At 56.8% G+C, this 15,675-nt stretch overlaps 1 protein-coding gene across 1 annotated transcript; it reads left to right on the top strand.

Moving 5' to 3' along the window:
• Positions 1-239: 239 nt before the first annotated feature.
• FHOD1 (formin homology 2 domain containing 1) lies at positions 240-15,584 on the top strand. The gene is made up of 22 exons (XM_006203685.4): positions 240-509; positions 7,596-7,702; positions 8,094-8,158; positions 8,477-8,544; positions 8,617-8,722; positions 8,799-8,893; positions 9,158-9,269; positions 9,356-9,450; positions 9,560-9,703; positions 9,831-9,964; positions 10,047-10,262; positions 11,729-11,844; positions 11,932-12,527; positions 12,820-12,975; positions 13,194-13,376; positions 13,462-13,581; positions 13,658-13,819; positions 14,212-14,402; positions 14,496-14,688; positions 14,771-14,933; positions 15,007-15,207; positions 15,280-15,584. Exons 1-22 carry the CDS (start codon positions 309-311, stop codon positions 15,360-15,362), a joined length of 3,507 nt encoding a protein of 1,168 aa, XP_006203747.1. The 5' UTR covers positions 240-308; the 3' UTR covers positions 15,363-15,584.
• Positions 15,585-15,675: the final 91 nt, after the last annotated feature.

The raw sequence follows: 15,675 nt of genomic DNA, 5'->3' as shown, positions 1-15,675 counted from the left end.
CTCGAAGCAGGGGCGCGAGCTCGGGTTTTCCCGCCGGAGTAGCCAGTGAACTAACGGGATCACCATCACGCCCTCTGAGTGGCTGGCGGTAAGCTCAGCCACCGGTAGTGGTTACCCCCCACCCTGCGCGCGCGCGTCCGGAGACTACTATTGGCTCCACCCCTTTCCTCGGCCCTGCCTCCGCCTGGCTCCGCCCCTCTGCTTCGGCGTCCCGTCCGGCCCCGCCCAGACAGCAGAGCTACTTGGATAGACTCCGCGGCGGGGCCGAGACCCACCGGAGGCGCGCGGCACGAGCCAGTGGCCGAGCCATGGCTGGCGGGGAAGACCGTGGGGACAGGGAGCCAGTATCAGTGGTGACCGTGCGGGTGCAGTACCTAGAGGACACCGACCCTTTCGCATGTGCCAACTTCCCGGAGCCTCGCCGGGCCCCCACCTGCAGCTTGGACGGGGCGCTGCCCCTGGGCGTGCAGATACCCGCGCTGCACCGCCTGCTGGGGGCGCCGCTCAAGGTGAGGGGAGCCGGAGTAACGCTGAGGGCGACCGAGGGTTCAGGGTCGGCGTCATGAAAGCCTTTGAGCGCCCCTCGAGGAGAGACTGGAGCGGGTCCGCTCCTCCAGGGAAGTTTTGGGCTGGGGATCCAAGGTCCTCATTGTCCCGCTTGCGGGGGACGCCTCTCAAGTCGAGGGAAGCTGAGTAAAGGAGATGGGAGCTCGTGGTCTGCGCCACCCAGCTGTCTCTCGAAATGAGGCCCACCTGGGAAAGCTGTCGGGGTCCGCTTGCTGCCTGTCTGCTCGATTAATTGCTCTGGAAAAGTGGCGGTAGGTGTTTGAGCGGTAGCGGAGCTAGGAGGCGAAACTGGGAATAGAACAGCTTTCACCTGCTTCAGGTATGGTGGGGGCGGGACCACGAGAAGGGGCGGACCCGGGGCGGGCCACTAAAGGTGGCTGGAGGCTGGATTGGGTCCTGCCGGATTGAGGGTTTTCCCTGCAGGTGGAGGCCCGGCTTGGGAGTGCCGGCGGAGAAGAAATTTAACGGGGTGAAGGGAGTCCCCAGGAAGCGGCCAGGTTCGGAACACGCTGAGCGCAGGAGGCTGCACTGGTGGAAAAGCCCTCTGAGTCACCGCCTCACTGTCCCGTACAGCCTCCGCCGCCATCGGCCGAGGGCTGGAAGGGAGGGAGCGGGCCCGGCTAATTTTAAACCGCTGGCCTACCCTAGTTTGCCTCCTCCCCAGAGCCGATTCGTGCACAGTGCCGGGAGAGGCCCTTTTCCAGATGGCCGGCTCTTACCTCCCCTCCTGATCTCCAAGCTCAGCCCCCCGCAGGCAGTCCTTTCCGGAGCACTTGGTTTCCGGGCCAGAACTCTGAGAGGCACACTACCAATCCCTTGGGGTGCCCCGCCAGCCAGTCCGCACCAAGAAAGAGTTGATGGAGGTGCCCTCCCCTGCTCCCAAGCTTAGCTGGGTGCCGAGTTGCGCAAACTTGTCCCCCATCCCTGCTCGGGGTCTCCCCTGGAATGTGCCCCAAGCGCCGGGCCCCCGGCCTGCATTCCTAGCGCTGCGGGCCAGCCACGCCTCCCAGCGCGGGCGGGAGAGGTGGTAAGACTATTGGCCTGGGGAGTCGCACGTGTCTGAGTGGAGCCTAGGCTTCAAGGAGAAAGATTGAAGATTGCAGCATATTACCCTCTCCAGAGTTGATGCAACCCCTCCTTGCCCTGCCCTGTTCAAAAGGGCAAACTGAAGTGGACCTAGAAGAAGCATGTTCAGCTAGAGGCCACCTGGAGACAGAGGGGTGCTGAACTGAGGCCAGGTTCCTGCCTCCAGGCTCTTAAAACTCCTAGTACTGAAATAAACCTGGAGCACTACAGAGAATATAGTTTTTCTCCCTACTGAAATAAACCTGGAGCACTACAGAGAATATAGTTTTTCTCCCACCCACCACTGAGGGACAGGATTTAGCGCTAACATTCCTCTTCCCAATGAGGGGCAGGTTTGGGACGTCAGCTACAGGAAAGGCTCAGAACTACCCCTTATCTCTCCCCCTCATGTAGAGACCCACCACCACCACCCCTCACCAGGTGCTCTGTCCTCTGTTCTCTGCTCCCTAGCTGAGGGCACTACTGAGTTCAGATATGTTAAGTCCGCCCCACCCCTCCAACTTGGTCCTTCCTGTTCTCACTTTCAGGATCTCCCACCTGGTGTACCTGAGGACTGCCATATTCCCCACAGTCAGGATATAGCGGCAGACACTGGGTTACCACTGTGCCTGGAGCCAGGACTCCCTGGGGTTGGCAGCTCTGCCAGGAATGGTCAGATGCACTGTGTTGTGCTCATCCCAAATATAAACTATGACCACAGCCCCAGAATAGAAGCCTGGAGGAAGAAGGGCTGAGAATAGGGTAGGGGCAGGGACATCAGAGAGCTGAGGGAGGGGGAGCAGGACCCCTTCTTGTAAGAAATATCAGTAGCTGGTTCCTCCTCTAGTCCTATAAGTGGGTGCCCCAGGGGCTCAGACATGACTCAGGCCTGCCTCCACAGCCCTCTAGAGGGGCGAGGTAGCCCAGAAACCTAGGCATCCCCATCTCAGGCTGTAGAGAAGAAATAAGGAGGGGTTCTCTACTCACTGTCTCATCTTCTGCCCAGTTGTCCAGAGGGGCAACAGAACACAGCCAAGTGACCTCTGCCCTCCCACTCTGGGCGCTGACCCCCATCATCCCTGCAGACCCTGCCTGTTCCCTGGGAATGTACAGAGGCCCAGCCCACTTTCTCTCTGGGGCTCCACCCCACACACCCCATTGGGCTGGGGCTAGTCTCTAGAGTTCCCCTGGGGCTTCCTTTTTAAACGACTCAGAGCTTTCAGGTCTGAGAAGGCCTTGCTCATTTCCTCCCAGTCTAGGAGGAAGCTCCTGGCCACAGCCTCTGACTCATCTCCTGGCCCTGGGGGATGGGGGTGGGGGGTGGCATGGTTGTCCTGGCAGTGCCTTGGGCCATGTGTGGTGTCCCCAGGGGAACTCAGGAGTATCTGTCTCCTCTTTGTGCAGGAGCCTCACTCAGCCCATGGACCTGCCCCTGCCCTAGGGGAGAGCCTGGCCTTCTGGCCTTGCATCTCACCTCTTTACCCAGAGCTGCCCAGCCCCACCTCCCTGCTATCTTTTGCCTTTCTAGGCCTGCTTCAGGAGCCTCTGCCTGGTATCCAAAGGCCCTGCCACATCTGGGATAGCACAGATTTCTTGCTCCCTGGGCTTTGGGCAGAGGGACCTGAGTGCTGCTCTTACCATGTTGTAAAGGCCAGAGGAACCCCCTGCTCCTAGCAGCAGAGATAGCCCTAGAAATCTATTCATTACCAGCAACTTTGTTTCCCCAGCTGTGGCTAAAGATTAGAGTGGAACAGAGGGGGCACATGTTTCATGATCTTGCCCCTCCCTACTCCAGCCTCAATTTACCCCTCAGGAGCAGATGTGGCAAAGGGGCTAAAGTGTGAACCTGACCTTCTGGGACAGGGAACAACTGGAGGGGTTCCCAGGGGATTCTTAAGGGTAAGACTGGGTGCTCTGGTGATGAACTGAGCCCTTTTTTCTTCTGATAGAGAGGTCTCTTTGGGAGACTATACAGGATTGTGATATGGGTATGAGTCATGGCCTCCCAGCTTTCCCTAGGGCCAACATGTCCAATTTGCTGGTCATTCTGGGCTGTAGCCTGTCAAGCAACCCCATGACCTTGATCCTGGCAGAAGTAGGCACTGTTACCCCAGCGTGTATGATGTGTGTGTGTTCATTCGTGTTCCCTCGCTGGAACTGGGAGGACCAGTTTGGGGTATTTGCACAGTCCAGAAAGCTGAGGGGCAGTCTCCAGCCCTTGGCAACCCTACAGGCCCTAGTCCTCACTCCACCTCCCCTCCAGTGTTCCCTGGAACACTTCCAAAGGCCCAAGATCTAGGTCAGTTAGCCCTGGTTCCATTCCTAGTTGTGCAGCCTAAGGCAAATTCACTGAATTTTTAAGACTTGGTTTCCTCACCTGTAAAAGGATTATTGGGAGAATCTAAGGAACCAGGCTGCCCAGTGTGTGACACAGAGGAGGCATAACAAATGAGGGCTTCCCTCTTCAAGGCCCATTCATGTCATCTCATCCAGGAAGCCAAGCCCCAGTTGGAGACCCAAGATAAAAGGGAATGAAGGTCATCAGAGCACAGGGTCTTTCGTTTTTAGGAAAGGAGAAGAAAAAGATAATTAATAAATTATTTTCTAAAATGAGTCCATCATCATATAATTCTGCCCTCTTCTCATTTCCCCACCCCTGCCATGTTCATTCTCACCTGAATGAAAAATATTGGGGAGTAGACACCATGGTCCCCTAAGCTTGGCCCTGCATGTAAAACCATATGTAACAGGTTGGTCTTGGCCTGCCAGAAAAGCCTGAGCCCAAGGAATCAAAAGAAAAGTGGGCTGGGGCAAGGGGTAGGGGATTAAGAGGTACAAACTATTATGTATAAAATAAATAAGCTACAAGGGTATGTTGACAGCACAGGGAATATAGCCAGTATTTTATAATAACTTTAAATGGAGTGTAATCTTTAAAAATTGTGAATCACTATGTTGCATACCTGAAACTTACATAATATTGTAAATCAACTATACCTTAATAAAAATAAATAAATAGAGAAAAGTGAGCTGTAGGCTGAAGTGAGGGGCCAAGCCTGGGAAGAATGGAGGAGAGACTCCACCCCAAGACCGACATCAGAGAAGTGAGGAAGACAAGAGCCAGGAGGGAGTCAGGGTTGTAGGCCCTGTGCTGACCCCAACCATTGTCAGCAGGCACCAGGGTTTGGGCTTAGTCCAGCCTGGCCCAGCCCCAGGGTGTGAGAAACAAGGCCCAGAGGTTTGGCTCTCAAAAGAGTGACCCCAGGAAGGGGCCAAGAGTGTGAGGGACAAGCAGCACCCAGCTGGCAGGAAGTCCCTGCTCTTTGCAGCTTGCCTGACCCTAACCCTTCCCCACCCCACCCCCATCTCCACCCAGGACAGACAGCTGAGGGCAGGAGACACCATCCATCATCTGAAGGCTTTGGTCTGGCTGTTACCTCTGGGTGCCCTCCCCAGAAATGGGGCCCTGGCAGGATAAGACAGGTGAAGTGGCTAGGGAGGCCACTGCTACCACCATGGAGGAAAAGAGGTTTAATCTGCTCATCTGAGCAGACTAGGGGTGGTGGAGTATTTAGTCTTCAGGACTCTGCCCCAAATAGATGCAGGCAGCCCAGGTATTCTGGAAGGAGAGGGCCATTCTTGGCTTACCTGGGATTAGAGCCTGCAAGTGTGCATGCACAAGGGGAAGAGAGCTTGCTGGGCCTGAGCTTTCTGTGGGTGTGCTTCTTGCCTGTGCCAGTAAGCATATGTGTACCTACCTGACCATATACTTGGAAGTGTAAGTCGCTATCAGGTGTAATCTACTTACCCCTCCAGTGTTTACCTTTACAGCTCTCCACCCCTCCCCTTTCTCAGCATTTGTGCCTCTCTGTTTATTTGTGGCCTTTCTCTGAGTCAAGTCTGCCTGCCTCCACCGCTGGGTTGGAAGACAGGGAAGGCAGAGCGGTGTCTTGTTCCCTGCTCTGTCCTCAGCACCTAAAAACAGCCTGGTTCATGAATGTTTTTTGGGTTTGGGGGGTGGGTGGGAATTAGGTTGATTTATTTATTTAATGGAGATATTGGGGATGGAACCCAGGCCCTCATGCATGCTAAGCATGTTCTCTACCACTGTGCTATACCCTCCCCCCCATGAATGTTTGAATGAATGAGCTATTCTATCTGTGTGTGACTTGGGGGATCCCTGAGGGGATTTGTGGCTCTGGGGAAGATGTGTTTCACTAGGGTCCCAGAGTCCTCCAGTCCAAGGTGGAAGGAGATGTAACTGTGCCTGGCTGGGGGCAGGGTGGGTAGGCTGCTGAGTCACCGTGTGGGAAGAGGGATCAGGAGGAATGCGGGGCTGCGCTCAGCTGAACCGGCCCTGGAAGAAGTACCCCAGCCCTGGGGCCTTGCTGCCCCATCTCAGGGCCTGTTCCCAGTAGGCCCTGGAGAGGATGACTCTGCTCCCAGGGAGGAGAGAGAGACCAGGCCCGCCCAAGTCGCCCAGGGGAGGGCAGGCAGCCAAGCAGGAAGTGGGACAGAGAATAGGCTGGAGTGTTTGTCCTATGTCCCATGTCCCAGTGCAGGAGCCAGGACGGGGGAAGGGGGAGGGGATGGTCACCCAAGGGCCTTACAGGCTGAACTGCCAAGAAGGAGCCGGGTCAGGCTCTCAGGCATGAGCAGGGGTACTAAGCAGAAGCAGGGTAGGGGCAGGAACTGGACTCCCTTCATCCCAGGGGACCAAGGGCAGCTGGAAGCCCTTGGGCTGGTTCCAGAGCAGGGCAGGGCTGACAGAACAGCAGGACAAATGTTGGAGTTGACTTTCCCAGTAAGATGGAGACCAGAAGACACACTGCCTCTCCAGACATGGGCTCTCCCTGGGCCTCTCAAGGAATGGGACCACTCAAGTCAAGGGAACTTTGCTGAGCCCTGCATGTGCACTGTGCTATGGAGGAGGTGTCAGGGAGAGGCACGGTGCTGCCCTTAGACTGTCCTAAGTCACCTTACCAGGCTTCTCCACAGGCACTTCTCAAGCAGCCAAGTGTTGTGTTGGTGGTGGTGGGAAGCCAGGCTCAGTGGGGAGGTGACATGTAAAGTGGACTCATGGATGGAGTGTGTGCCTCCTTGTTACAATGCAGGTTTCAGGGACTGTAGGCTGACTGAGTCAGACTAAAATCTGGTGTTTAATAGGCCCCTTGGAGGCCTCTGAGGTCCACCTAGGACCACGGTAACTGTAGCCCACTTGGGGGTAGGGCAAAGACCCTCAGGCCTGAAGGGACTGGGAACCTGTTGATTAGCCCCTCCTTCTCACCCTCTTAACTCAGGAGGACACACATCCCCCTCTCAGCTGGATTTGCTCCTCCCAGCTTCTTAACACTTTCTCCCTGGACTTGGTTGCTTTGTGGCTGCAACTTACCACCCCACAAGTCTGTGAATTTCCTCGAATGCAGGAACTTCCTCCCATCTTCTCTCCATTCCCTTTCCTCATTCATGTTCATTAGCTCAACAACCATTCAGGGAGAACTTACTGTGTGCCGAGTGCTATAATAGACTCTGTGGATATAGCTTGGGCAAGCAGACATGGTGCCTGAACCCAGAAGACACATGGTTGGTGGGGAAGGAGACTCATGTCTAGGATGTGATAACGCTGTGTCAAAGGCCTCTGATAGGGGTACGCACACAGGCTGGAGTGGATTGCTTAGCATTGCCTGGAGGAGTCCAGGAAGGCTTTCAAAAAAAAGCATTGTCTAATCTGAAACCTAAAGAGTGAGTAGGTGTTAGCCAGGAGAAAGCCCTATGAGCTCCATGGGCCTTGCACATAGTAGGCCCTTGAGAACTGATTGCTAAAGAAATGCATTGCTGCAGTGCAGGCCCTTGTGTGTGTCTCTGTGCCAGCACCCTGAGTGGGAGGTAGGAGGTTATGGGGTCTCCAAGCATACTCCTGCCACCTCTTCTCCAGCCCTGACAGCTGTTCCCTTTGCCCCCAGCTAGAGGACTGTGCCCTGCAAGTGTCTCCATCTGGATACTACCTGGACCCTGAGCTGTCCCTGGAAGAGCAGCGGGAGATGCTGGAGGGCTTCTTTGAAGAGATCAGGTCAGAGCTGATGGGGCCAGGAAGGCAAGGCTGGCTCCCACTCTTGCCCCAGTGTTGGAGGGGCTGGCTCAGGTGTTATCAGCCAAGACACCTGATCTCTAACCAGGGCTGTGGGTCACCTCCTGCTGCCCCAGGGAACTGTGCCAGGGGAATCCCAAGGCCTGACCACTGTTACCTGCTGCCTGGGATGGGAGTGGGGGCTCTCCCACATACCTGAGATGCCTGTGTTTGCACAAGCCCTCCCTGGACAACTCTTGGGCTTGGAGAAACAGTTGGAGAGGAAGGAACTGAGCCAGGGTTGGCATGTGGGGAGGTCTTTGGCTGCCTTGGCTGGAGGGGAGGGACCCTAAGGAGTGGACTGGGAGCTGCTGACTGGGTTACTTGATTCTAGCAAAGGGCGGAAGCCTACTCTGATCTTGCGGACCCAGCTCTCCGTGAGGGTCAATGCCATCTTGGGTGAGTGTGTGAGGACATCACTGTCTGTCAACACTTCCCCCATATACACTGCCCCAGTTGGTGCAGTTTCTTTCAGGCCTGTTCTGGGCAGTCGACAGGACAGATAAGAGACAGGATGTGTGACCCCTCTCATTCCTATCCTGACCTCTCCTTCCAGGGCTGAGGCTGATGCTGCTGCTAGACTGTGGTGGGGTTGCCCAGAGTCAGGGAGTGGAGGAGGAGGTGGGGGTTCAAAAGTACTAGCACACTAGCATATTCTTTGGTGGAGGTCTGTATCTGTGTCTCCTTGAGGTTTCCATACCCACCTACTCCTTGCAGAGAAGTTGTATGGCTCCAGTGGCCCTGAGCTCCGCCGCTCCCTCTTCTCACTAAAGCAGATCTTCCAGGTGAGGCCCGGAGGTGGGCTGGGGGTGGGCATCCAGGCTGAGCCCCTCTAAACTCCTGCATGGTGCCCTCAGGAGGACAAGGACTTGGTGCCTGAGTTTGTGCATTCGGAGGGGCTGAGCTGCCTAATCCGTGTGGGTGCAGCTGCCGACCACAACTATCAGAGCTACATTCTCCGAGGTCAGCCCCATCCCTTCCCCATGACCCCTGCCTTCAGCAATCCTTTACTGACCTCTTCTTGTCGCTGTATCCCCAGCACTAGGCCAGCTAATGCTTTTTGTGGATGGGATGCTGGGTGTGGTGGCCCACAGTGAGACCGTGCAGTGGCTGTACACACTGTGTGCCAGCCTGGTAAGTGGCCCTCCACTCAGCCATGCACCCTTTCCCACTGCCTCTTTCTGGGCCTCAGTTTCCTCTTCTGCAACGTGGGCTAGAATGGAGTAAGTCTGTGGCCCCTCTAAGTGTGGAAGGCACTTCAACACCTGGGCCTAGAGCCAGGTCCTTCTGCCTAGACTCTCAACCCTGGTCCAGCCCCAGGAGCCCTTCCCCCTCCCCATCAGGAGCTAGCACAGATCTGGCCCAAGCCCCGCTCATATGTGGTGACCCCTCTCTCAGTCCCGCTTGGTGGTGAAGACAGCCCTGAAGCTGCTGCTGGTGTTTGTGGAATACTCTGAGAGCAACGCACCGCTGTTCATCCGTGCAGTCAACTCTGTGGCCAGCACCACGGGTCAGAGACTGTCCCTCCCTCCCCCACTGTTCAGAGTCCTCTTTCCTACTTGTCCCCACATGACTGCTCCCCTTTCTGTGTGGCAGGTGCTCTTCCATGGGCCAATCTGGTGTCCATCCTGGAGGAGAAGAATGGTGCGGACCCTGAGTTGTTGGTGTATACTGTCACCCTCATCAACAAGGTCGGGTGGCGGGAGCAAGGGGAGAACTAAGCACCAATTCTGAGCCCCTCAGGCTCCTGACTTCCTGTTCCCATCAGCTTTAGCCTTGCCCTTCTACCTCACCCTCTAGACTCTGGCAGCGCTCCCGGATCAGGACTCCTTCTACGACGTGACAGATGCACTGGAGCAGCAGGGCATGGAGGCACTGGTCCAGCGCCACTTGGGCACCGCTGGCACAGATGTCGATCTGCGCGCGCAGCTTGTGCTCTACGAGGTGGGCTGTACTGGCTGGGGCCGGACTGCTGGCGAGAGGAGGGGAGGGAGGGGGAACGGGTGCAGATCAGTGCCCCATCCCACCTACTTGGGCCTCAGCCGCTCCCATCTGGGCTCAACTCCGCTAGAATGCCCTGCGGTTGGAGGATGGAGACATGGAAGAAGCTTTCGCAGGTGGGCGGCGCACCACTCGCCGAAAGCCTTCTTCAGAGGAAGGCAAGAGAAGCCGACGATCTCTAGAAGTGCGCACCCCAGAGCCTGGGTAAGAGCTAAGGAGCCTTGGCAGATGGGAAGGAGCGGATCTGCCAGGAGTAGCTCTGCCTCCTGACAGGCCACGCCTCCAGCTCCACAGGTCCCGCCTCACCGATCGTCTCCATCTCCTCTGCCGGCCCTGCCCTGCTGTCAGGTCCCGCCTCCAGCCTCATAGGCTCCGCCCCATCTACAGGCCCCGCCTCCAGTCCCGGGGGCCAGGCCTCTGGCCTGCATACCACCGTGAGCCTCTTTCCTACCATTTCCGTGGCGCCCTCATCCGACAGCTCCTGTGAGAGGAGTATCTACAAGTAAGCAGGGAGATAGAGGCTGTCCTGGGAGTTCTTTCTCCAACTGTCCCTCCGCTCTGCGCCCCTCCACGGGCCCTCCGCCTCCTCTGCCCAAACTTCTCTGCCCACACGCGTGCTTTCTCTCTCTTTCTTTCCAGACTTCACCAAACTGCTCCTGTTTGGTAAGTGACTGCTGGGGGGTGGGGTTCGGCTCCGACTGGACCTCCTCCTCCTGTGGCTTCTCTTCATCTCTTTCTGGCATTCTGCCTGTCTTTGCCAATGTCATCTGTTTCCCTACCCACTTCTGTCTTTCTGTCTGTGTCTGTCTGTCTCTCTCTCTCTCGTTCTGCTCTTCTACTGCACTCTGTCTTGTGTCATGTCAGTCTCTCCCCTCCACTTCCACTTTCCTCACGTCTAGCCTCCCTCATCACCTCCTCTTCCCACCGTGCCTGGGAAGGAACCCCTGATATCACCACTTAGCTCTGTGTGGGTGTGAGCAACTGGGCTTTGGGGTGGACCAGGCACCACTATTGCCAACTCTTCCTCTCGTCCCCCCCACCCAGGGCCCCTGAGAACCCACCTGTCCCCCAGTCCCCCACTGGGCAGGCCAGGCTGGAGTAAGTACAGAGGCCAGCCTGCCAGGCCTGCCATGTGCTCAGGGCTTCAGCATTGCTTCCCCCAGCGGGGGTTATATGTGCCTGATGCAGCCAGAGCTGGGGGGCTCTCAGGCCCTGTTTCTCCCAGACTGATGCCTCCTTGGTTACCCAGGAGCACTGGGAAGCAGTTCACTGGGGCCACAGAGGTTCCTGTGCTTCAATGGTGACAACTTAACAGCTTTGGCCAGCGATGAGAATGTTGACTCCCAACCTAGAGCTGATTCTCCTGTGTCCTCAGCCCAGGATTAGGGCTGGGAGGGAATCTAGGGTGCTGTGTGATGTGGAGGTGGAAGAGTAACTTCCAGCTAAGGGAATGATAAGGGACTGAGTGCCAACAGAGGCTGAAGAAGCCAAGAAGGAAACAGGATCACATTCATTGTTTTAACATAAACTGAGTGCCTGTTGCTTACCAGGCCCTTTTTGGGCATAGACCACAGCTCTCAGAAGCTGCCAGACATGCCAAGGGAGGAACAGCATGGTGTGCCCATTTGGACAGCTGTTCCCTTCCCCTGCTCTAAGTGTCCTTGTCTAGAATCAGAACAGCGAACATGAATAGCAGCACAGTTGCAAATTAAATGTGAAGTAGAACTTCTCCCCACATGTTGACCTGGGAATACTGGGTTGGTAGTGACCCTCCCCAGATGTGGAAGACTGAACATGGAGAGGCTGGCCTTGCAGGGCAGGTTCTGGGTCTGCTCAGCGCATGGACTGTTCCCTGTGTGTCTGTGTGTGCCTGCAATTAGGGGCAGTGCCTAGGGGCCCAGCAAGGCATGTGCACCACCCTGGGCTGGGGTGTGTCAGACACCCTCACTGACACGTGCCTTCCCCTAGAGCCCGGTTCCTGGAGAATGTAGCAGCAGCAGAAACAGAAAAGCAGGCTGCACTGGCCCAGGGCCGGGCAGAGACACTGGCTGGAGCTATGCCCGAAGAGGTCGATGGGCACCGAGGTAAGTAGGTGGGTGGGCAGAATTCACCTAGGTTGCCCTGTTGCTCCGCAGAGGGCATGACACTGACAGCTTCTTCCACTTTTCTAGACACCCTGGAACTACGGGGCTCCCCAGAACCAGCCCCTGCACCCAGAACACCCCAGAGTGCTGCCCCCCGAATCCTGCTCCGGGCCCAGCAGTGCCTTGAGCCAGAGCCCAAGGAGACTTTGGCCCCACCAAGTCCCAAGACTGAGCCCATTCAGGAACTCCGTACCCATGTACCTAAGCTCTGCATTGGGGATCTGGACTTCTCAGATCTGGGGGAGGATGAAGACCAGGACATGCTGAATACAGAGTCTGTGGAGGCAGGGAAAGGGGTCCCACCCCCACCACCCCTGATCTCTGGAGGCCCCCCACCTCCTCCACCCCCACCTCCCCCACCCATCAAAAGCCCCTTCCCACCACCTCCACCCCCAGTTGCCCCTCTTCCTCCTTCAGCACCTGATGGCCTAGCCCTCCCCACCAAGAGAAAGACAGTTAAACTCTTCTGGCGGGAGCTAAAGTTGGCTGGGGTCCATGGAGGCTCTGGGAGCCGCTTTGGGCCCTGCCCTACCCTGTGGGCCTCACTGGAGCCTGTCTCAGTGGATACAGCCCGGCTAGAACACCTGTTTGAGTCTCGAGCCAAGGATGTGCTGCCTTCCAAGGTAATCACACCCTTATCCAGGGGAGAGGGGAGCAAATCAACTCAAGGGTCTGAGTGAGTGGGGCTGCCACTCATTTCCCACATGGGGAAACTGAGGCAAATAAAGGAGTAGGGGCTTGTCTGAGGTCCCTTAGTAAGGGATCAGCCCATCCCAAAGCCTTACACATCCCAGATCCCTGGTTGTGGAATGATCCCATTTGGCTACTGAGAATGGGGCCTTGGTTACCCTCTTAGATTGTTGCCATAGCTAGTCCCTTTCCCAGTCTTATACTGCCCTTCTCCCAACTTCAAAGAAAGCTGGTGAGGGCCGCCGCACAATGACCACAGTGCTGGACCCCAAGCGCAGCAACGCCATCAACATCGGCCTAACCACGCTGCCACCCGTGCACGTCATTAAGGCTGCCCTGCTCAACTTTGATGAGTTTGCTGTCAGCAAGGATGGCATTGAGGTAGGGATAGCCAGCTAGGGGTGTGGGAAATCTGGCCCTTTCCTTTGGTCATTGGGCATTTCCTGTCCCTCCAGTGGTGGGCATGGGCTTAGCATTTCTGCAGAGCAATCCTCGGACTCTGGGACTCCCCCACATGACCTAGGGAGGAGTGAACACCAATACCTGAAGCCTCAGGCCAGTGCTGAGTGGCCTATATGGGGTGGCGGGTGCATTCTCAGAAGCTACTGACTATGATGCCAACGGAGGAGGAGCGGCAGAAGATCGAGGAGGCCCAGCTGGCCAATCCTGATATACCCCTGGGCCCAGCTGAGAATTTCCTGATGACTCTCGCCTCCATCGGGGGCCTGGCGGCTCGCCTACAACTCTGGGCCTTCAAGCTGGATTATGACAGCATGGAGCGGGTACCTGGGTCATGGGGTGGGACAGGCAGTGGGGACAGGAGAGCATAATGACCATGTAGTCTGAGTCCCTGACCTCCCATACCAGGAAATTGCAGAGCCACTGTTTGACCTGAAGGTGGGAATGGAACAGCTGGTCCAAAATGCCACCTTCCGCTGCATCCTGGCCACTCTGCTGGCTGTGGGCAACTTCCTCAATGGCTCCCAGGTGAGTGAGAGCATATAAGGGCAGGGGCTGGGGCTCTGGAGCCAACCAGGCCCAGGCTCAGATAGGGTCCTTTCAGAGCAGCGGCTTTGAGCTGAGCTACCTGGAGAAGGTGTCAGAGGTGAAGGACACGGTGCGCCGACAGTCACTGCTGCACCATCTCTGCTCCCTGGTGCTCCAGACCCGGCCTGATTCCTCCGACTTCTACTCAGAAATTCCTGCCCTGACGCGCTGTGCCAAGGTCAGCACCTGCCAGAGGTTTGACTATAACCGGCCATGGCATGAGGGAGCACTGCTTCTCCCTAAGTGGACTGCCGTTCCAGTGCTTGCTCAGGATACAGGTGTTCATGTGGGCTGTGTCCTCTGCCGTACATACTCTTTTCCCTATTGGCCTGGCTACCCCTACTCAGTCTTTGGTCCTGTTTAGCTGCCACTTATCCCAAGAAACTTCTGTTACCCACTGCATCAGATGGACTTGTCTGTCTCCTGCAATAGACTGTGAGCTTTTGGAGGACAGGGGCCAGATCTTGGCTGTCTGTGTCCTCAGGGCCCAGGCTGCCAGCCTGGCACAGAGGCAGTCTCAGGCAGTGTCCTTCTGTAGGGGAACAACATGTGTACCCTCTTCTTTTCCAGGTGGACTTTGAGCAGCTGACTGAGAACCTGGGGCAACTGGAGCACCGGTGTTGGGCAGCCGAGGAGAGCCTGCGGAACTTGGCCAAGCACGAGCTGGCTCCAGCCCTGCGTGCCCGCCTCACCCACTTCCTGGCCCAGTGCACCCGCCGTGTTGCCATGCTGAGGGTCGTGCACCGCCGTGTCTACAACAGGTGAGGTGTGGGCCAGAGAGAGAAGGGACTGCCACCACCATCCCTCAAACTCCAGGCAAGACTCACCATCCCTCCCCACCCCAACCTGCTTAGGTTCCATGCCTTCCTCCTGTACCTGGGGTACACGGCAGAGGCAGCCCGTGAGGTGCGCATCATGCAGTTCTGCCACACACTGCGGGAGTTCGCGCTGGAGTATCGGACTTGCCGGGACCGGGTGCTGCAGCAGCAGCAGAAGCGCGCCACGTATCGTGAGCGCAACAAGACCCGGGGACGCATGATCACCGAGGTGGGTGTCCCTTCCAGGTCTTGACTGATATCCCCACGGTTTTTTTCCCTCTACTCCCAACTCACCCTTTTCGCTTCTTCAGACAGAAAAGTTCTCAGGTGTGGCTGGGGAAACCCCCAGCAATTCATCTGTCCCAGTGGCTGTGAGCAGTGGGCCAGGACGGGGTGATGCTGATAGTCATGCCAGCATGAAGAGTCTGCTGACCAGCAAGCCTGAAGACACCACACATGGCCGCCGCAGCAGAGGTGGGACCTGGGGGCCACTGGGGGCAATGAGCTGGGGCCACCCTGGGCTGACCTCCCTATCTGGCTCCCTCAGGCATGGTCCAGAGCAGCTCCCCAGTCATGGCTACAGCAGTGGGGCCCTCCACTGTGCCCCAAGAAGAATCTCTGGGCTCCAGTTTACCAAGTGACACTTCAGATGAGATCATGGACTTGCTGGTGCAGTCAGTGACCAAGAGCAATCCTCGTGCCTTAGCTTCTCGAGAACGCAAGCGTTCCCGTGGCAACCGCAAGTCTTGTGAGTATTCCCCGCATGCCCACTGCCTGCCTTAACCCCATCACTCCCTCCAACCCTGCTCTGTCCTTGCAGTGAGAAGGACGTTGAAGAGTGGGCTTGGAGAAGATCTGGTACAGGCACTGGGACTGAGCAAGGGTCCTGGCCTCGAAGTGTGAAGGCCCTGCCTGCAGGACATGTACTAGGCCCCAGCCTGCAATGCAGGAGACTACACTGAAGAGGGACCAGAGGAGATTCTGGGCCTTTTCTCAAGGGCCACTCTGTGTTCCAGTGGCCAGCGCCGTGAGCAGTATTAGCTATGTGTGCCTGTGTGAGTGTGTGTGTGTGTGCATGTATGAGCTCCCTGGATGCATGGAGCATAATAAAGTTTTCCTAGCCAATTCAAGAGCCTTTTTCTTCAAGGTACCCACCACGCTGGGTCTGTAGCAGAAGGAAAATACCAAGAACTGGCTCTCCCCACCTCTCTCTCAT

The sequence above is a fragment of the Vicugna pacos genome, chromosome 9 (genome assembly GCF_048564905.1).
Source record: "Vicugna pacos chromosome 9, VicPac4, whole genome shotgun sequence".
Classification (NCBI taxonomy): domain Eukaryota; kingdom Metazoa; phylum Chordata; class Mammalia; order Artiodactyla; family Camelidae; genus Vicugna; species Vicugna pacos.
Note: the sequence above shows the minus strand (reverse complement) of the source record. Positions and strands in the feature narration are given on the sequence as shown.